The following is a 20848-nucleotide window of genomic DNA, read 5'->3' as shown; positions in this document are numbered from 1 at the left end:
CTTCCCACAAGCCACTGCGTCTGGGTGCCGGCTGTTCAGCATGCTGTGCTCTCACTGTGTGAGGGTTGGTGGCGCTGCCCAGATTTAGCCGCTTGTTGGTGGTCATTAGAGGCCTTGCTAAGGACGTTCCCTGGTGGCGTCTCCACAGGGGCAGATGAGGGAGGCCATTGCCTGGGTTTGGAGCAGAGCTGACAGCACACAGATCAAAGTCAGCATTACACAGACATGGCCCAGATGGGGCGAGAGGATAGGATAGGAAGTCGAGGATGTGTTGTTACAGCATTTGGCATGTGTGTGTTTGTGTGTGCACATGCGCGTGTGTGCGTGTGTGTGTGTGAGTGTGTGTGTGTGCGTGCACGTGTGTGTGTGTGTGCGTGCACGTGTGTGTGTGTGTGTGTGTGTGTGTGTGTGTGTGTGTGTGTGTGTGTGTGTGTGTGTGTGTGTGTGTGTGTGTGTGTGTGTGTGTGTGTGTGTGTGTGTGTGTGTGTGTGTGTGTGTGTGTGGCGGGGTGGGCTGCAGTTACTCACCCGACTGCAGAGGGTTTCTTATCTGTCTTGTAAAATAATAATAAAACATGGCACCGCATGTGCAGCAGGGAATGTGGTCAGAAATGTCCCCACTGTCTTCCCACAGCATCGTCAGTGATGAATCATTTCTCAACCTCAGCTGATGTCCTGTGCACGCTGTGAATCATGCAATATGCGAGAGCGAGAGAGTGAGAAAGCGGGACGAGAGAGAGCGAGAGAGAGAGAGAATTCAGTGTGAATGACCAGCGCACCTGTTTGCTAAATCAGACTGAGATCCACTAGACAGGAGGAAGGGAGAGGCATGGGATTTTATTCTTGTACATCCTTGCTAATTACACATTATACATGCACAACGTGTGATAGTAATAACATAGCAAAAAAAGCGTACATAATGTATATATAGAGAGAGTGTATACTGTATATGTGTGTGTGTGTGTGTGTGAGAAAGATGAGGTTTATAGAGAGTATGTGTGTGTGTGTGTGTGTATGTGAGAAAGATGAGGTATATAGAGAGTGTGTGCGTGTGTGTGTGTGTGTGCGTGCGTGTGTGTGTGTGTGTGTGTGTGTATGTGTGTGTGTGTATGTGTATGTGGTGTGTGTATGTGAGAAAGATCAGGTATATAGAGAGTATGTGTGTGTGTGTGAGTGTGTGTGTGTGTGTATGTGAGAAAGATCAGGTATATAGAGAGTATGTGTGTGTTTTTGTGTGTGAGATACAGAGGGAGGGATGAAACCAAACGTTCCAGATGTCCCTCACCAAATGTGTCCGCCCTCAGAATTTGGCTACAGCGAACCTTCATCAATCACACACCCAAAATAGACCCCCAAACCAGGGCATCCTCGTGGGCATAAATATGGCCACCGCCTAAGCTGCGCAGGCCCCCCAGGAACCCTCAGATCACAGGCTGTGGTGCTCTCACATCACTCAGCCGCAGACGAAGATCCTGCAGTGCGATGAAAGGAGACACGAAAAAGAGAGAGATTGCATTATAGACAGGAGAGCATTCAGAGGACACCAGGAATGAACGTGACCCTGATTCAAGCTTTTTGCTTCTGGAGATGGGAGTCAGCGTCAGAGTGGAATGGAGCGTGAGCACGTTCGAGAGCGCAATAGTGATTGAAAGAGACCGTTCAATTTTACCCCACACCCTTGTCATATGAAATGCCAGTTTCCAGGACAACAGAGAAAAACTACAAGGGAACTCAGAAAGTACAGACCTCTGCCAAGGCCAAATGCCCTTGCAATGTTAACAAAAGTGAAAAATCATTTGTGGATCCGCATCATGATTTGGATCTGCGCCAAAATCTAATGGGGTCTTCTTTGGCCCATGCTTCACCCTTCCACTGAGTTTCATGAAAATCGGGCCAGTAGTTTTTGCGTAATCCTGCTGACAAACAGCTTTTCTGTGGCAGCAAAAAGGTAAACTTAACAGATAATGGTCTTTCTAAAGAGTTTGATATAAGAGTCCTTTCAAATTGCTGTTGTATTTAAGCCAGGGAGGATGTATGGAATCGTATAGTTTTCGTCGGTGTGTGTATATGTGTACACATGTGTAACTGAATGCAGGGGCCCATGTCCATGCATTTTGTGGATACTCCTGTATATGTGTGTGCAATGTAGCTATATGTATATGCATGTTCATTTACACATCGTTTTACGTGTAAGTGCATTGTGTGTGGGAAGAGTATGATTGTGTGTGAGAAAAGACCAATATGAATCCTAGCCTGCATGGCTTTTCATAGGCTTGTGTGTGTGGGTGTGTATATGCATATGTGTACAAGTTGGTGTGTTTGTACGTCTGCTTGCTAGCATGCATGTGTGCATATGTGTGTGTGTGCGTGCGTCTGTGTTTATTAATAGCACTGCTGTGCTGTCCCACATCTTGGCCACCTCTGGGCCAGGCAGCCAGGGATTGGCCTCCCTCCTCGTTAGAAAAGCTGCTAATTATGCTCTAACGAGGTGTGGGGCCTGTAGGGGGGCTTCATCACTTCAATATTTAAAAGAAGAAAAATCTGCAACCTCCTCACTCTCACCCATGCTATGCAACGCAGAAACAGGGCAACAGGAAGGCTGAAAGCGTGCTTACAGAATCATCTCATTTAAATGTTTCTATCTGTTTTTTTTTATCTCTCTCTCTCTCTCTGTCAAAAACTTGTTCTCTCATTATTTTTAGCTTCACTGTTTGAATGAAAACCAGCTCAACCTGGTGCAAGCTAACATGGATCCTGTTGCTATGCAACTACAATATTTTATTTTAGTCATCTTGCTTGTGTAATAGACCATATAGCTCCACTGCCATCTCTACAATGAAAAAAGCCACCTACAGCCTCGGCCAAAATACGTTACATAATCACTGAAGGGTATAATAGCAAGCTGCAAAGTTGTGTGGCAAATACTATGTTTGTCTGTGAGGTGACAGGGAGTAATTGAGAAGGCAAAATGGCAGCATCAGTAGATATCAATTGAAATTTCCTTTGTAGACTATTTTTATCACAGTATGTTTAATTCTTGTGGGAGGCATTGAATTGAACAGATTGAATTTACTCGGTTTAAAGTTGACCTCTAATTTGATGTTCTAGCCCTCTATCCCATTAGCTTGATCTCTGATGATGACGCATTACCATCAAAGTGCACATTACCTGTTTTTTCATAAGGTTCTCCTAAAGTGATTTTCATAGACCAATGGGCCTCAACTACACAAGAGATCAACCTCAGAAGAAAGTAAATTAATTATTACTATATACAAGGTATTTGGTTGGTTCTTTGAAACAAATGTAGACATGTAAATATCAGTAAAACACAAAGCACTGTGTTGTCATGCAGTGAAAGAACAGTAAAATTAGAAAAAAAGTGCAAAAAGTCTCTCCTTGGAAACAGTCATCTTTCACCTCTATAATGAGAAAGGCCAAGAAAAGATCAGTAGAATGAAGAAATGAAAATGGCAAATAGGACGTATGATCAACCAAGGCTAACAGAGCAGGAACAGGCTAACAGGCTTTATATCAGATCATCCAAAAGCCTTACCTAACACAGGTGTATGTGTGTGTGCTTGCATGTGTGCGTGTGTGAGTCTTCAATCCCATCCTAGTAACATCTAGGTACATTCGTTTCAGCTGCTCCTAGCTCTATAACATCTAGTTCTATTCCTCTTTAAAATCTCCAGGGCTTTGTGGCCTGTGATCAGAAATCAAAATGATCTGCAGATGCAGTTGATTCATTAAGCCTGGTAGAGCCTCTCTTGGATTCTGTTGTCCTGGTTGCACTCACACTCTATTCTGGAAGTATCTTGTGGCCATTGTTAAATGAGTCTGCCCTCTAGTGTTAAATGGGTGGAACTATTATTATCCAAGTGATGTGACAGGTGCACTAAAATAGGATTTTTTAATGAAAAAGTGTAATACATTTTCCAATAATTAATGTATAAAATCATTTTGTAAAGGATAATGTAGAGCCTTGGGGCAATATTGAAAAAAAAAATCCCGACGTGACGAACAGTCTTGCCAATGACAGCGGTCATTAATTTTTTTGGAGCTGTCAATATAAAGAATTAAACCTTCGGCTTTCGCTATCGCTCGGTCGATACGTTAAAGCCTCAAGTTTGATATTTCCCGGCATGACCTCACTCTCGGTTAGTAAGTAGTTAATATCAGACCTCTGGACGTTGGGGTGGCCCAGTCAAATCAACTGAACTTTTTGGAAAATTCTGAGGAGCCTTATAATAATGTAAGTAATCAGTTAACAAAAATATGAGGTCCATAACCAATGCCAAATCAAATTAATTTGCACTTTAAAAGAATGTAGATGTTCTAACTCTGAATCTAATCTCTAGCAGAATACACAAACGTTTCAGTTAATTGACACTCCATTTTTCTACAAAAAGAACTTCAACAAGTATTTAAACATACAATGTCATAATTGCATTGTTTGTTGATATTTGTGAAGTAGTATCTTAAAACCTGTAAATGTGTCCATACACTACACCAATATTTGACCAGTATGTATACGTTATAAATATATCCTTGGGCAACACATGTTAAAGGTTCTAGGCTTGCTCACTTAAATCACAAATGTTTTATTCGTTTATGAGAATATTCATCATTCAAATAAATACTGGGGGCAATGGGCACACACAGAGATCCATTTAAATTAAAGCAGATGTGATTATGAACCCCTCTTCTGTAGGACATTGGTTTAGTCAAGGAGTTGGTCTATTCCTACAGTGCATCTTTGACACTGCAGATGTAACATTTAACCAAACAAGAATCATTCACCACCACTGTAAGTTAAGGTCATACTCATACCCTCAATGCATCAGATGTATTGTGCCAATTTAACCCTAAAGTATCTTTCAGTGACCTATTAGTCAGTATAGTTATACAAATGTGTATAAAATGACACTGGATGACCTCAGAGTTCTAAACAAAGAAATGGCAGAATGTTACAAATACAGACCTAAATAATGATGTTTTCACATTTCAGCATCTTTGTTTTATTTTGAGAAACATTTTAATTTGTATGTTTGTGTGTGTGTGGTGTGTGTGTGTGTGTGTGTGTGTGTGTGTGTGTTCTAAAAGTAAACAATCTCATCAGATTCAGTTTTGGAGGTGTGGATACTGTGCAGCTCCCTCTTGTTGCCATGTACGGGAAGCATCTCAAACAAACGGATGTGGATGTAGTCGTCTCCTCCAACATGAACCTGAGGAGATGGAGAGACAAGGACAGAGAGGAGAGACAAGGACAGAGAGGGAGCCATGGAGAGACAAGGACAGAGAGGAGAGACAAGGACAGAGAGGGAGCCATGGAGAGAAAAAGGGGATAAACAGAGGAAGAGAGAAGTGAAGGAGAAGAAGTGAAAAGAGAAAAAGCAGAGAGTGTGGCAATAAATTACATCTACAGACAAGAATGGCAACAGTTATATAATTACTAAGGAGTTCACTGAACAGACACAAACACACACACATGCACACACACACACACATGCACACACACACACACACACACACACACACACACACACACACACACACACACCTGCATGCATATGATATCTGCATTTACACACTCACACACACAGAGAAGTATGATACCTTAATGAAGTAATTTGTCCCTGCCACTATTTGGTTCTTGTACTTCTTGGCAGTGTAGACGTCATACTTCTTTCCTACCTTCTCTTCAACAGCGGCTTTCACCTGCAGATATAGCAAAGCGAGATGATACGACGGGGCAGTGTGTGTGTGAGAGAGAGTGACACAAAGCAAGAGTGAGGCACTAGCTTACGATCCCATACAGCCTTCTGTGCTTTTAACTTAAGGTTAAAGTTTAAGTATTTAGCAGATGTTTTTGTCCAAAGTGTTTAATCGTTGCTGATTAAAGTGCTATAACTGACTCTGCTGTTCACATGCTAATGGCATAGCAAACAATCATACACAACACAACCATTAAATATAACCACGACTGTACACACATGATTTGACCTCATGTAAGCACACACATGCATAAGCAGAGAGTGTAGTAATACTGTGAATATGTGTATTTAACTAAACAACAAAAAACTACAGAAACAGTCAATCTATCAGTTCTATTTGTTACATTGTGATCTTTCTGGAATCATGTTTTATTCAAGTGTAGGGGTGGTACACAAATGTATCTTAGTCATTAGGAAATTATTTGGCATCTGTGTCTGCACGCCCATGTCATGGACCCTCATGATACTTTGAGTTCTGCCACATTAAACTCATACTACAGAGAACTCTTAAGCTAAATTAAAATTACTTCTGTTTGGAACCTGGGTTTTACCCATTGAGTTGCCATCCTATGCTTAAACGTTACTGAGCGTTCTGGCACATTAAAATGAAAACTAATTATAATTTAATTGTAATGTTCTGCAAAACAATTGAGACAATGTCAGTTGATTGCTGCCTTAAAATAATCAGGGTGTGTAAGCTATCCCAACCCTGTGCAGATAGAAACTCCAAAACAAAATTCAGTTGAGTTGAATAATGTGAAACATTCACCTCACCTCATCACACATAGTTTGGATTTCCGGCGTCACATCCTCGACCTCCCCTAGACCTCCTTGCGTCCCAGACATTTTGTTGAACAGAGGAGAGCAAAATCTGGAGAACTTTTTGTTTCTCAGTCTCCCAGTACGACCAAAGTGTGGATAAACGCACATCTTCTGTTTTTTATAGGCTCAAAATACACACATAACCATCATCAGTCATCTAAAGAGACGTTATCACTTAGTCATGACAGAGTCATCTCAAAAGATGTTATCATCGTTCAGTGGAAAACGGGTTGCAGTAATGTTAAATGCATGTTTTGTAACAATTGCAAGATGGGAGGTGAAGCGACAGTGGAGGAGTGTGCATGAGAAGTGCCTTATGCATGCGTGTACTATAGTAGTGACACTGGCACACTAACACTGGTATATACTGATGCAGCATTGACTGTAACACTGGCATATGTTGGTTCAATATTTATTATAACACGTACAAGTATTCTGATGTTGATTACTGAAGTAATAGCACACCAAAGCCAGTGGCATATAAAAAACATATTCAGGGGCAGTTGCTAAATAGCCAAAGAGGGGAGATAGATATCCAAAAAAAACATAATCATATTTTTGTGATTGGTCTTCATGTAAAGATACCATACCGGAGTTTATACATTTATTGCAAACTATGTCTGAACTCAGAAATGTTTGGTTCAAATTTGTCATTGCCCAGAAAGCACTTGATGATAACATAGAGCAAGTTGGTTCACATCTGTATATAGAGCTATTTCCAGTCCAGTAGACACAGGCCAGGCCATTCCTATGTTCCCCAGTTCTACATATGTGCTGTCCCAGGGTCCTATGTTCCTCAGCTCTATATAACACATAATGGGAACCTGAAAAAGCTCTGTATTCGCTTAATATGACATGGGCTATTGTTGTATTCATATAGCTGTTTTGAAGCCTTGTTCCAATTTATTTTTTTTTTTACACAGGTCTAATTTGACCCAACACAATAGGAGGGTTAACGTGTGGACTTTAAAGAGTTGATTGTAGTCTTTCTAAAGCCTTCTTTTCTTCCAGAAGAGTGAAAAAGTATAATGCAGAAGTGCAGTATTGCACAAGTTTGACAATGCGTCCTTTTCATTTGCAAGTCATTGGTGAAAGGCCACTGAGCCATCTGAATGTGGTGGATAAGGATGGGTCTTGCAAAACTGTAGCTGCTTGTTCTCTCTCCCCCACCTTTGTTCAGATTCATGATTCATGCTTGTAAACATTTTTTAAACATTCTGAAGACATAGGCCGTAATCTCTTGGTGTGTGAGACTAGGCCTCTCTATTCTCTCAGTTATAGATGTATGTCTCAGTCACATAACCCTGTAGGGTTCCATTTGCTCACGTGCCCCCTCTTAGGCTGTCTGGGTCACAGCTGGATGTGAATTGAGAAGGAAAGTGGTCAGAGTCCATCCCAGTTGTGACTGCTTTCGCTGTAGAATAAGTGTGCGGAGTGTAATCTGGAACAAAGCCTGTCCAGTATGAAAGGTAATCTGCTTGTCTGCATTGGTGGAGTGACAGAACAGGGCAAATCCTTGTGTGAGTTCAATTTCACAGAACATACCACAATCCCCGACCACACCCCTCCACAGAGACTTTTCCAAAACCTTACGCCTCCATCAGACTCTGACAGATGTCTCTGTCTTGTAAGACTACAAGATGGACTTGGTAAAGTGTGTTTGTAGTTAAAGTAAAGTTTGCAGGTAGGAATACTTATTCTACAACTATTCTGCCTCTATAAGTGTCATATTCAGACAGTATATTAAACAGTTATATGTCATGATTTGGGACTCTTTGCCTGTTTTTTGTACTGTGCTTTTGTTTACTTCCTGCATCCATTTTCCCGCCATTGTTTTGTTCCACCTGGGGGGTATTCGTCGTAGCTCGCTAAGCGGTTTAGCAAGCTAATTTTCAGGCTAAGATAAAAAACGCCCCTCTTTTTGGTTCGTGGAAGCAACTTTTGATAAATCACCATAGGTACATATCGATTAGCACTAACCTGCTCCAGGGCAGGCTAACTTAAGTGTAGCTGGATAAGCTTGCCACACCCCCGGAAAAAGGAGGGATCCCATTGACCAAGGACTGATATTAGAGTTAGATTAGCGGAGGGAGAGAGTTCCAAGATCCATTATTCTTGTATGAGCGCTACCGATTCAGCCGACAAGGAATCATTAATTTACAAGACCTTCTCGAGTCATTTATTGCAAACACCACAGTCGAACATTGACTGTCTTGCGCTTTTTTGCGAGTGGTACATTTTTGTAGTGTCGGTGATGCGGAGAACAAAGCACTCATAATTATATGAGTGTTATTAGTACACCATAGCATATCATTATTGTAGAAAATGATTACGGTGGACTCATGATAAGAATAGAGAGAAATACAGCCAATTTATTTTCGCTGCTTCAATTTATTGCATTTGTTATTAATACATTTAGTCATTTAACAGACGCTTTTATTCAAAGCGACTTCCAAGGAAATGTAAAACTACATCGAGGAAGGAGGTAAGGGGATTTGAACTAGCAACCATGCAGATTCAAACCGGCAGACGAAACCTCTGTAACAGCTAACACTTGCCATCAGGGATTCATACATAGATATCACGCTATAAACACCCCAACACACCTTGCTCTCACAGCGGTGGTGGTGTTGAATTTTGCCATGATTATGGTCTTGTATTCTTCATAAGCGTTCATGTTCATCTCCTACTCGCCAGCGGAGAAAAAAAGAGCCCTTTTCTTTGAGTTTAGAACCATTATACCGTTTGAAAATCATGGTTTTTGTGATCGACCTTTCCTGCCTGGCTGTATTTCTCTCTATTCTTGAGTCCACCTTAATCATTTTCTACAATAATGATATGCTATGGTGTACTAATGACACTCATATAATTATGAGTGCTTTGTTCTCCGCATCACCGACACTACAAAAATGTACCACTCGCAAAAAAGCGCAAGACAGTCAATGTTCGACTGTGGTGTTTGCAATAAATGACTCGAGAAGGTCTTGTAAATTAATGATTCCTTGTCGGCTGAATCGGTAGCGCTCATACAAGAATAATGGATCTTGGAACTCTCTCCCTCCGCTAATCTAACTCTAATATCAGTCCTTGGTCAATGGGATCCCTCCTTTTTCCGGGGGTGTGGCAAGCTTATCCAGCTACACTTAAGTTAGCCTGCCCTGGAGCAGGTTAGTGCTAATCGATATGTACCTATGGTGATTTATCAAAAGTTGCTTCCACGAACCAAAAAGAGGGGCGTTTTTTATCTTAGCCTGAAAATTAGCTCGCTAAACCGCTTAGCGAGCTACGACGAATACCCCCCAGGTGGAACAAAACAATGGCGGGAAAATGGAGGCAGGAAGTAAACAAAAGCACAGTACAAAAAACAGGCAAAGAGTCCCAAATCATGACATATAACTGTTTAATATACTGTCTGAATATGACACTTATAGAGGCAGAATAGTTGTAGAATAAGTATTCCTACCTGCAAACTTTACTTTAACTACAAACACACTTTACCAAGTCCATCTTGTAGTCTCACAAGACAGAGACATCTGTCAGAGTCTGATGGAGGCGTAAGGTTTTGGAAAAAGTCTCTGTGGAGGGGTGTGGTCGGGGACTTGTGGTATGTTCTGTGAAATTGAACTCACACAAGGATTTGCCCTGTTCTGTCACTCCACCAATGCAGACAAGCAGATTACCTTTCATACTGGACAGGCTTTGTTCCAGATTACACTCCGCACACTTATTCTACAGCGAAAGCAGTCACAACTGGGATGGACTCTGACCACTTTCCTTCTCAATTCACATCCAGCTGTGACCCAGACAGCCTAAGAGGGGGCACGTGAGCAAATGGAACCCTACAGGGTTATGTGACTGAGACATACATCTATAACTGAGAGAATAGAGAGGCCTAGTCTCACACACCAAGAGATTACGGCCTATGTCTTCAGAATGTTTAAAAAATGTTTACAAGCATGAATCATGAATCTGAACAAAGGTGGGGGAGAGAGAACAAGCAGCTACAGTTTTGCAAGACCCATCCTTATCCACCACATTCAGATGGCTCAGTGGCCTTTCACCAATGACTTGCAAATGAAAAGGACGCATTGTCAAACTTGTGCAATACTGCACTTCTGAATTCTGAATTCTGGTGTTTTGAATCCTTGTCTCGAGTTCCCTAGTATCTTGTTCCCTAGTCTTCAGTCACAGTCCTTGTGGTTTTTTGTAAGTTTTTTGTGAAATTCCTAGCCTTCACTGTTTTTGCCCTCTGTTTTGATGCTTATCTTCTGAGCGTTTGAACTACTTTGGTTTTTCGCCGTTATCTTCTGTGTGTTTGAATTATCCTTTTTGTTCGAGGGAATAAAAGACAAGGTTTTTTTCATCCATCCTGCACGTGGGTCCTACTTTGAGTTTGTCACTGAAGCGGAAAACCAGCGGCCTGGGTTTGATTCCAGACTCCGGTTCTGACACTATAAACCTTCTATTTTGATCCTTGCTATATATCAGTAAGCTTAGGTTAAGACCAACTAATTGTTTCTTAAGGATATACCAATAATAAATGACCTACTCATTGAAAATAAGAAACTAATAAATAATGAATGGTGCTTAATGCAGGCTTTATTGGGCACTAATACAGACACTAATTAGTTATGTGTTAATGGCTAACATTTGTTCCCTAAAGTAAACTGTAACCCAGATTTCTTCTGATTTTACTTTGTAGTAAATGAAGATGCTTAGGGGAACTCTGTCAGAGTAAAGATTTACATTTTAGTGGAGTAAAAAGTGGAGTAAAAGTGACAGAAATACAAAAGCAGTGATACTCCCCAAAAAAGAATCAAGTACTGTAACAAAGTATTTTTCATTTGTGTCATTACACCACTGAATATTTCCACTCTAGATCAAGTCCTGTCTCATCAACCTATGCATTTCATTTGAAGGTCTGTAAGAATGTGAATTTAGCTATTTAGCTAGTTTCCATCAGGAGGTAGAGAAAGGAGGAAATCTTTGCTGACTTTAAAGAAAAGTATTGTCTGGCCATTCTACATGTCTGTGAATGCTGTGTGTGTGTGTGCAACCTATAACTCTCCTACATACACAATGTTGACTGGGTAACCAGTAATGTGCAATGAGATAGACACAGACACCCAGCCTAAGAACACAAAGAAGAAGGAGTACTTTCCTGATAGTCCTTGTGCTGATGAAATACAGATCCCAGAATCTGATGAAATCTCTAAACCACATTCTACAACCACGGTATTGTAATGTGCACTGCCCTGCCCCCCACCATCCCCTCTCTTCTGATACATGTAATAGTTGCTGGTATTCCCATAAATGTAGGAGGTATGTGTATGTCTAGGTAAATAAGTGTTCTATGAACAAGACGAATAAATAACTTGCTTCTGACTTTTTCCTCTTATCATATTTTGGATCCTTTCAGTACAGAACTGGCAACAGATTAACCTAATTAAGCACAAGTGTTACACATTTTTACAGCAGTTAAATAACAGATGAAAGCACTGATGATCAACAGGGGTTATTTGGCAGGGGACCAACCCTTAACCGTAAAGTAGAGCTAAGCAAAAAAATGCTTAGAATGTAAAGGGGTAAATATCAATATATCAATATTCAACAGAGTATGTGTGTATTTTCACCATCTGTGTGATACCATTTAATGCAGAACAGTTAGAAAATAAAAAAGCAGAAATAAAGTATAAACATTTCCAAATATCGCACCGGCCACAGTTCATCTGTGGACCCTCATTCTTGACTCAGCGGTAGAAGATGAGAACAGCAGCTTCAGTTAAGTCTCTGGATGCACTCCACTCCACATGTGTTCCATAACCACTCCAGTCAAAGCTTGTGAAGTCACCACACTGGTTAGGGGCACCTTGAGGGAAGTGTCCCCCACCACCAATGCAATACTGTAAAATAAAACAGAAGCTACTTATATTAAACTGAAATGTGGTAAGTTACAAAGCCAGATGCATATTAGGGTTGTTGCAGGTTGTAGAGGGGAAGCCAGCCTTGTAAGCATCTTTGGTCATCTCACACTGGTGATATTCAGCAGTGTTTATTTGTGAGTGAGTTAAGTCAGTAAACATCTTTGTAGGAGATTTTAATCGTTTCAAAGACCACAGAAGTTTTGCGTCAGGATTGCTGCCATATTCAAATTGCATACATAGATACATAAAAAGAAGAAAGCACCTTAATATATCTGTGTTAGTGAGGGGAGGTCTTCTAACTAAGAACTTCTACCCTCACAGTGTTGATTATGTGCATCATGTAACACAGATGCTTATTACTAGTACTGCCACTGTTAATCTGGTTTAGGAAAACTGAGTAATGAATGTAAAAGGTAAAAGTAAAGCCACCATGTCATGTTAATGTTTGTGGTTGACTGATTTGCAATAGTCAGATTATTGGTAAAACCATGATCTTGGAAGTAAATGTCTTTTTAGGAGACGTGAATTGTTTCTTAAATCAACAAGGAAGTTGTGTTGAGGTCATTCTTACGTGTTCAGTGTTGCAACCAGTAGGTCTGATTCCAGAACACATGGCCATTGCTGCCCTCTCATAATTAAACACCCTGAATGTGACGAAGCCAGGAATGAATTCGTCTGTGAAAACAAGCATCTAAATTAATCATTTGGGTCCAGTGTATATGTCTTAATGTGTTTATAGATAAATAAGTACACATGAGTGTACTGTATTTTAAGTTATTTTCTACTTTGCTGTAAAACTACTAGAGACTATATTTTTCCATTCAGAATTTGAATCACTTTCTTACTTCTCGGATTTGGCCCATAAAGGTTTCTTGTGGTCTCAGCATTTCCATAATCATACACCACAGGAGTAGACGGTCCATTGTTGGTGCCACATGCTCCAATGTTATACCTCACCGGGTAACGCTATTAATCACAATTGATGAAAGAGAGTTTAAGCATTAAGATAAAGCATCTGTTTGTCTGTAAGCACGTGAACATATGATCTTTGGAGTTGTATGCACCCTGAAGAGGTGGTAGAGGTTTCCTCCATGGAGTGTAAGAAACCTTGTCTCTGTGTGGTATCGCAGGATGGGAGCAATGGTCCAGTGATTTAGTGGAACGTTGTTAGGAACATGCCAAACAGACACATCTTCCGCTACAATGTCATAGTAGCCAGGATTCTGTGAAGGAGAAGTTAGAAAATCATCAATCATTCTATTCTGTGGGTGACTGGGGTCATTTAGACGTTTGAGTATAACTTAAAGCAGCATTATGGAGTTCTGTTCCAAAACTAGTAAGCTAACTACCTAAAAGGCATGCAAAAACCTTGCAAACAGCACCAACAGTCCAGCTGACACGGATAGAAGCTTGCCAACACACTAACTGTTGTCTTTTGGCAGTATAGCTGGCAATGTCATGCGTGTGAAAGCTTTTCTTCCATTTTTGCAGGGGGTTCCAGCCCAGTACACAGAACTACATAGGTTATATCTTGGATGGCTAGTGGGGAAGACGCAGGTGTTTCTCTGTCCTTCACATGACCATATGCCAACAAAATGAATTTGAGGAGGGTACCAAAACTAGTTGCCTATAAAACCATACCTCAAAAAGTGTCAAATTGTTGCATAGTGTTACTTTAAAGTATTTAGCTAACACTTTCCGAAGCAACATATAGAACATATTTGAAAAAATAACTTGGATGGTATATTGGGTGAGAGAGTCTGTTTTACTGAATAGTGTATAGAGTATGGAAATGTTTATCAATGTACACTGTCCCTTTTTAAAAAGCAACAAGACCTCGATACGTAAGGCACATGCTCAGAGAAACTAAGATGGTCATCAATCGTGGGGTCAATAGGGGTCAATGATGTTTAGCCAAGGTGGATGCTAATATTATTTCAGATGGTCACAATGCCAGGATCTCAGTCATTGAAATATTAAAGGTAAAGTCTGTGATTCTGGTGTAAGGTTAATGTGAAAAGGTGAAGTCCCTCCCCCTTCTCACTTTGTTCCCCTGCACCTGTGGACGGGTCCAATTGGGACTGATTGGGCTAAATTAGCCCCTGGTGCTGCCACTCTTAAAAGGCGCACTAATTGTGGTTCGAGAGACAGACTGAACAGGCTGCAAGAAGCTTAGACAAGGTCCTAGACGAAACCTGTGCGACACAGTTGGACCTTGTCTGTTTTAATAGCTTTAGTTTTGTTCAGGGTATGTTTTTTTGTTTTGGGGGTTGGGATTACCCTGGTGTATGTGCTTAAGATTTTGGGGTTCAAGTCCCTTGGTTTTTTGTATATATGTTTTGGGGTTTCCCCTGTGTCAGTGTCCCCTGGGGTACGTTCGTCGTAGGATTGAAGCTAAGTTAATCAATTGGCCTTTTAGCCCGTTAAGATTAGCGAGCTGATTGAGAACAGCAAATATCGGTTCGTTAACGGCTGATCCGCATCCTAATCATGTGGTTAATTTCAACCAGGCTAAAGTTATCATGGCATTTGCGGGTGCACGTCCTACTTCAAAAGGCAGGAAAGGTCGATCACCAAAACCATGATTTTCTAACGGTATAATGGTTCTAAACTCAAAGAAAAGGGCTCTTTTTTTCTCCGCTGGCGAGTAGGAGATGAACATGAATGCTTATGAAGAATACAAGACCATAATCATGGCAAAATTCAACACCACCACCGCTGTGAGAGCAAGGTGTGTTGGGATGTTTATAGGGTGATATCTATGTATGAATACCTGATGGCAAGTGTTAGCTGGTACGGAGGTTACCTCTACCGGTTTGAATCTGCATGGTTGCTAGTTCAAATCCCCTCACCTCCTTCCTCAATGTAGTTTTACATTTCCTTGGAAGTCGTTCTGAATAAAAGCGTCTGTTAAATGACTAAATGTATTAATAACAAATACAATAAATTGAAGCAGTGAAAATGAATTGTCTGTATTTCTCTCTATTCTTATCATGAGTCCACCTTAATCATTTTCTACAATAATGATATGCTATGGTGTACTAATAACACTCATATAATTATGAGTGCTTTGTTCTCCGCATCACCGACACTACAAAAATGTACCACTCGCAAAAAAGCGCAAGACAGTCAATGTTCGACTGTGGTGTTTGCAATAAATGACTCGAGAAGGTTTTGTAAATTAATGATTCCTTGTCGGCTGAATCGGTAGCGCTCATACAAGAATAATGGATCTTGGCGATCGCAAAGAACTCTCTCCCTCCGCTAATCTAACTCTAATAGGCCTATCAGTCCTTGGTCAATGGGGATCCCTCCTTTTTCCGGGGGTGTGGCAAGCTTATCCAGCTACACTTAAGTTAGCCTGCCCTGGAGCAGGTTAGTGCTAATCGATATGTAACTATGGTGATTTATCAAAAGTTGCTTCCACGAACCAAAAAGAGGGGAGTTTTTTATTTTAGCCTGAAAATTAGCTCGCTAAACCGCTTAGCGAGCTACGACGAATACCCCCCTGAAGTGGGGTAGGCTCAAAGCACTTTTGGGGAAAGAGCTCAACAACCATTTTGCCATAAATTACGAAATCTTTATGGCAAGTTGGCCTCTGGTAGGCACATGGCACTAGCTCATTACGACGACTTGTGGAGTAGCGCCAGCTGGTGAATAAGGTTTAATACAAAATTCTAACTCTTCACTAGCCAATATCTTGTGATGGCTCAAATGTAAAAAAAAATGTGATACTGCATTACTACCACATTCTCTGGACGCATGCCAAATTGAATGAAATGTAATCCATAGGGGGGCGCTGCAGCTGACACACTCAAAGGCTAGAAAACTGTTTCACCAAAAATAAAGACAATTTTATGGCAAGTTGGCCTCTAGGAGGCGCATTAAGCTAGCTCATTTCGAGTCATTTGTGGATTTATGGAACCTAGCATTTCACTAGCTAATATCTTATGATACAAAGCTTCAAAAAGTATGAAATTTCACACCCTGCATCACTACCACATACTTTGGACACAGGACACATACTTTGGAAATCTTGTCCACAGGGGTGCTGCAACTGACAAATTGCAAGGGGTATTGGGTAAAGAGTTTTGGTCTAAAACTACTTAGCTTACTACATAAAAGGCGTGCGAAAACCTTGAAACCACCAACAACAGCACAGCTGGGACTATGTTGCTAGCATACCAAACTGGTGTCTTTTGGTGATATAGCGTGCAATGTCGTGCTGTGAGAGCTTGTTCTACATTTGCACTCTGTGGTATTCCCCAAACCACAGAACTACATAGTGCTTAGACAGGGTCGCGACTGGGAACGACAGGTGTGTTTATCTGTCCTTTACATGACCATAAACCTAGTTGCCTATAAAAACATACGTTAAAAAGTGCCAAATTGTTGCATACTGACATTAAGTTAATACGATCAAGATAATGAGATCAAGTAAAATGTTTGTCCAGTTTTACCATTGTGTCACCACTTGTTTTGATCTTAGAATTAGCTGTTTTAGACAAGTTTCTGCATGGCATGGACATTGTTCCATATTGCCGGTAACTCGTACTATCTGCTGTCAACCATTGCTTTAAAAGCAATCTTCCATTCAAGGTTATGTGTATATGTATATTTGTTAATGATTCTGGTGTTTGAGTTCTTGTTTTGCTGGCACCATGTGCTTTTTGTTTACATTTTCATCATGTGGTGGTGTCATGTGCTTTCTGCTTTTGTTTTGAAATGACATGTGTCTGACTCCACCCTGTCTTTGTTTGATTTCCCGCCATTTTGTGAACACACCTGATTTCTGATTGTTGCAATTGGTTTGTGGGTATTAAGCCTGGTATGCCTATCAGTCTCTGCCAGATCGTGCCAGTTTATTACCTGTGACTTTCCAGCGATTGTAAGTCTTGCTATACTCTGTCTGCCTGTGATTTGGACCTTTGCCTGATTTTTGACCTGACCCGGTTTGGATTCTGTCTTTTGGATACCTCTACCTTGGACTCTGTTTGACTATTGGATTTTTGACCTTTGACTGCCTGTTGACTACGAGATTGTTTTTGCCCGTTGGATTATTGCCTGAGAACTTTATTACAGTTTTTCTCGATTGATTACACACAAAAACTGGAACTTATAACACAATGACCACAACCTGTAACTCATGTGCCAACTCCCTAAACCAATTCTGCTAAACTATAAGCACAATTATCTGCTTTAGACACAGATTTCAATTGTTAGCCACACTTTCTTCAAAACACAACACACAAGTATCTGCTTTAAACACAGATTTCAATTGTTAACCACACTTTCTTCAAAACACTAAACACCATCCTCTCTACTTTGCACACTTCATCAATGCCAAAACCTCCTTGTTTTCAGACAGAACACACTGCTATTCAAATGGCAAAACTTCGATTTCCAAGGCTGTTGTGCAATTTGAAATCAAAGTGATAGAATCTTTAGCAATATGATGGCCACAGGTTAGCTCCTGATTTGGAGAACAATTGATGGCAACATTGAAGTGAGAGGTGATCAGAAAGGCAGAGGAGTGAGAGTAAGAGGAGGAGGAGGATGAAGAAGATGAAGAGAAAGAACAAGAAGGAGAGCCATTAGCTCCGAGATTCGGGCCACTGTGGTCAACCAAGTGGTCAAACATGGTTTGACCATGCAGGAGGCTGGCCAGAGGGTTCAACCAAACATAAGCTGCTTCTCAGTTGCATCCATTCTCCAGACATTCAGAAGAGGGAATAGGTAAGAAACACTACTATGACAGGAAAACACTAGTTTGAATGCCTTATCAGGAGCATAGTATTCTTGTATTTAGAGTATTTTCCATTGTACTGTATTTGTAAAATTACGTAAACAAATACAAAGTGCAACCATTGATGACCAAGACATATTCCTAAACATCAATACAGTGAGCCTAGCCACAGTGGACTGTGTTCTAAGGCGGAACACCTTGAGAATGAAGCAGGTGTACAGGGTGCCTTTTGTCAGAAACTCCGACAGAGTCAACAATTATGCTATGACTGTGCAAGTAAGTCATATAAATTTCCACAACCTATTGCGTCCTATCAGCACTGACACATTACTGTACTGTATTGTAATCCAATCCAATGTTATTTTCAAGTGTTTCACAACACTGTGTAGGTCTATTTCTGATACAACATTGTCAATATTGTCTTGAGCTAGAACAGGAAGCAGTAGTTTTTTTGTCCTTTTTTATCTAACATTTTTCTTTCTTTTTTTGTTGACTGTACTGGCCTATATCCTATTGTTTGTTCTGTGCAAATCATTTACACATTCAGTTGTGTTTGCTGTGATGTATAGGCTACAGCACTTTTGGAAAAAATAAAGAAATATTTGAGTTGTTACTGTATGTGTGCTGTTTTATATTTGAGTAAAACATTATACAGTTACAATATTTAACAGGAGAAAGCGTACAGTAACACTGGACATGAAAAGGCATAATGCTCCTGATAAGGCCTTCATACTGGTGTTTTCCCATTTCATAGTGTAGTAGTGTTTTCCATTGAGCACATCAGTGTTCAATCGATGCTTAGAATGTCTACTCATATAATGGTCTGTGTTTGTCATTTGAAAACAAAATACCCTTTTGAGGTGACATAACACTGTTTTGAAAGCAAGGTAGCATTTTGCAGGAGATATAAAGGGTTTTGCATTTTGTGTGAGTGGTTTAGGGATTTGTGTTTAGAGTTTTGAGAAAACGAGGCATGCTTTCAAAAAATGTGTGTAAGCAATCGAGAAAAACTGTAAAACTCTGAACCTTGAGCTGTGTTGTCTGCTAGTGGGTCCTTCACTACTGAGAGTCGTAAAAATATTATATCTCTGCTCAGGCACGTGCACAGATAGACCCCTAGTGGTGCTCAAGCACCTGCCCTTTTGCCCTGGATGAGAAAAGTGCCCCTTCTGCTGGAGCCCAATTTTTTATTCATTTATCAGTATTTAAGAATACAAATTACTCTCTCTGTCATCAATTTGCCCCAAATGTGTTTTGAAATCTGACGGGGCATTTATTTGAGTTCTTGTGAGAACGCTCGTACTGTCGTTGCCATATAATAATTCATCTTTATTCATAAGGAAAATGTAAGCTAGCTGTCAAGAGGAAACGCAGGTCGAAGACAGCATAATTAGTGTAATGCTGCTTATGCTTCAACTCTGTCAGAAAACATTATTTATTTATTTATTGTTATTATTTTTAATTTCATAAATAATTTTGGCGATGGGTGCCCTTTTTTTGGTTGGAGCACCTGCCCCCCAAAATGTCTCTGCACGTGCCTGTCTCTGCTAAGAATGATTAAGGCACTCCACACTCCGTGTCAAGATAATTTGTATACCATTGCTTCTCGTGTACTGTGTTTTTACAATAACTTAACTCAATCACAGAAACTCATCATCGTTATTTACTATCTTAAATTCTCTACTGACTGCAAGTGACTAGAGGTTCCCATTCATTTTACCTTGTAGTCATCACATGTTGCACCTTCTGGAGTCCCAAAGGTGTTCATGTTGGCCCATGTCCCCTCTCCATCAGGGCGGTTGGGATTGCTTCCCTGCTCGCTTGACCACCGGTCCCCCACAGTGCATTTCCCATACATGTTGTTCTCATGCACACTGGCTACCAGTGTCCATCCACCACCAGCTGTGGTCATGTCACAGTAGCTCTGGTACACTAGACCATTGGAAGTGGTGAGGTAATACAGACCATCTGAAATTAAATATTGCATGATTGATGGGAAAAACTGATTTAATACCTTTTTATTTGAAGGTGCACAGTAGTCAGTGAAACCAATGTAGTTTAATCAGTCCTAAGTAAATAATGAGGGTCCAAATGCAAATGAAATATTTGGGAATTAATGTGTCCCTATACTGTTTTGGATTTCTGCTTATCCTGAATTAAATTCCTTCACACAAAAGGTGAAAATACATACATTCTCTGTTGAGATATTCTACCCTTACCCCCTACCATGTATTATATTTTCTTGCTGAAGTCTGCTTGAGGGTAAAGGCTTTATCCCCTCTCCTGTTGTTCTGTATAGCTTTGGGTTGTGCATCAGTGCTTTGCCTTCAACTGTCATTATCCTGATGTAGCACCTGTAAGCAGCAACTATATTCAAATATATCTAGATGCATGACAATTAATATGCATGGACTCTTTTTTTTCTTGTTTTTCTGTTTTCTATTTCTATCATCGTAATAAGACTTTGTGGCTTTGAGTAAAATGTAAAGAATAAATATGTATATAATGATTTATTTTCTACTTCTAACATGATAATCATACAGTGCTTGACTTATCAGCTGCGTTCGATACAGTCAACCACTG

At 40.4% G+C, this 20848-nt stretch overlaps 2 protein-coding genes across 2 annotated transcripts; both read right to left on the bottom strand.

Moving 5' to 3' along the window:
• Positions 1–4580: 4580 nt before the first annotated feature.
• LOC105912474 (cystatin-B-like) lies at positions 4581–6713 on the bottom strand. The gene is made up of 3 exons (XM_031572043.2): positions 6548–6713; positions 5616–5717; positions 4581–5224 (listed from the first exon to the last, which is right to left on the bottom strand). Exons 1-3 carry the CDS (start codon positions 6701–6703, stop codon positions 5096–5098), a joined length of 387 nt encoding a protein of 128 aa, XP_031427903.1. The 5' UTR covers positions 6704–6713; the 3' UTR covers positions 4581–5095.
• Positions 6714–12239: 5526 nt separating this feature from the next.
• On the bottom strand, positions 12240–20268 carry LOC105912475 (intelectin-like). Its single transcript, XM_012841447.3, has 5 exons — positions 19986–20268; positions 13584–13742; positions 13365–13485; positions 13091–13194; positions 12240–12498 (listed from the first exon to the last, which is right to left on the bottom strand). Exons 1-5 carry the CDS (start codon positions 20250–20252, stop codon positions 12346–12348), a joined length of 804 nt encoding a protein of 267 aa, XP_012696901.2. The 5' UTR covers positions 20253–20268; the 3' UTR covers positions 12240–12345.
• Between the last annotated feature and the right edge of the window lie 580 nt (positions 20269–20848).

The sequence above is a fragment of the Clupea harengus genome, chromosome 8 (genome assembly GCF_900700415.2).
Source record: "Clupea harengus chromosome 8, Ch_v2.0.2, whole genome shotgun sequence".
NCBI classification, from domain to species: Eukaryota; Metazoa; Chordata; class Actinopteri; order Clupeiformes; family Clupeidae; genus Clupea; species Clupea harengus.
The sequence above is the reverse complement of the archived record's forward strand: the minus strand, read 5'-3'. Positions and strand labels throughout refer to the sequence as shown.

Coding starts and splice junctions, on each gene's coding strand:
- LOC105912474 (XM_031572043.2), bottom strand. CDS start 6,703: ATGTGCGTTTATCCACACTTTGGTCGTACTGGGAGACTGAGAAACAAA. Junction 5,718..6,547: donor TCCAAACTATGTGTGATGAG/GTGAGGTGAATG, acceptor CTATATCTGCAG/GTGAAAGCCGCTGTTGAAGA. Junction 5,225..5,615: donor GGACAAATTACTTCATTAAG/GTATCATACTTC, acceptor CCATCTCCTCAG/GTTCATGTTGGAGGAGACGA.
- LOC105912475 (XM_012841447.3), bottom strand. CDS start 20,252: ATGCAATATTTAATTTCAGATGGTCTGTATTACCTCACCACTTCCAAT. Junction 13,743..19,985: donor CAACATGTGATGACTACAAG/GTAAAATGAATG, acceptor TCTCCTTCACAG/AATCCTGGCTACTATGACAT. Junction 13,195..13,364: donor TTATGGGCCAAATCCGAGAA/GTAAGAAAGTGA, acceptor TTGTTTTCACAG/ACGAATTCATTCCTGGCTTC.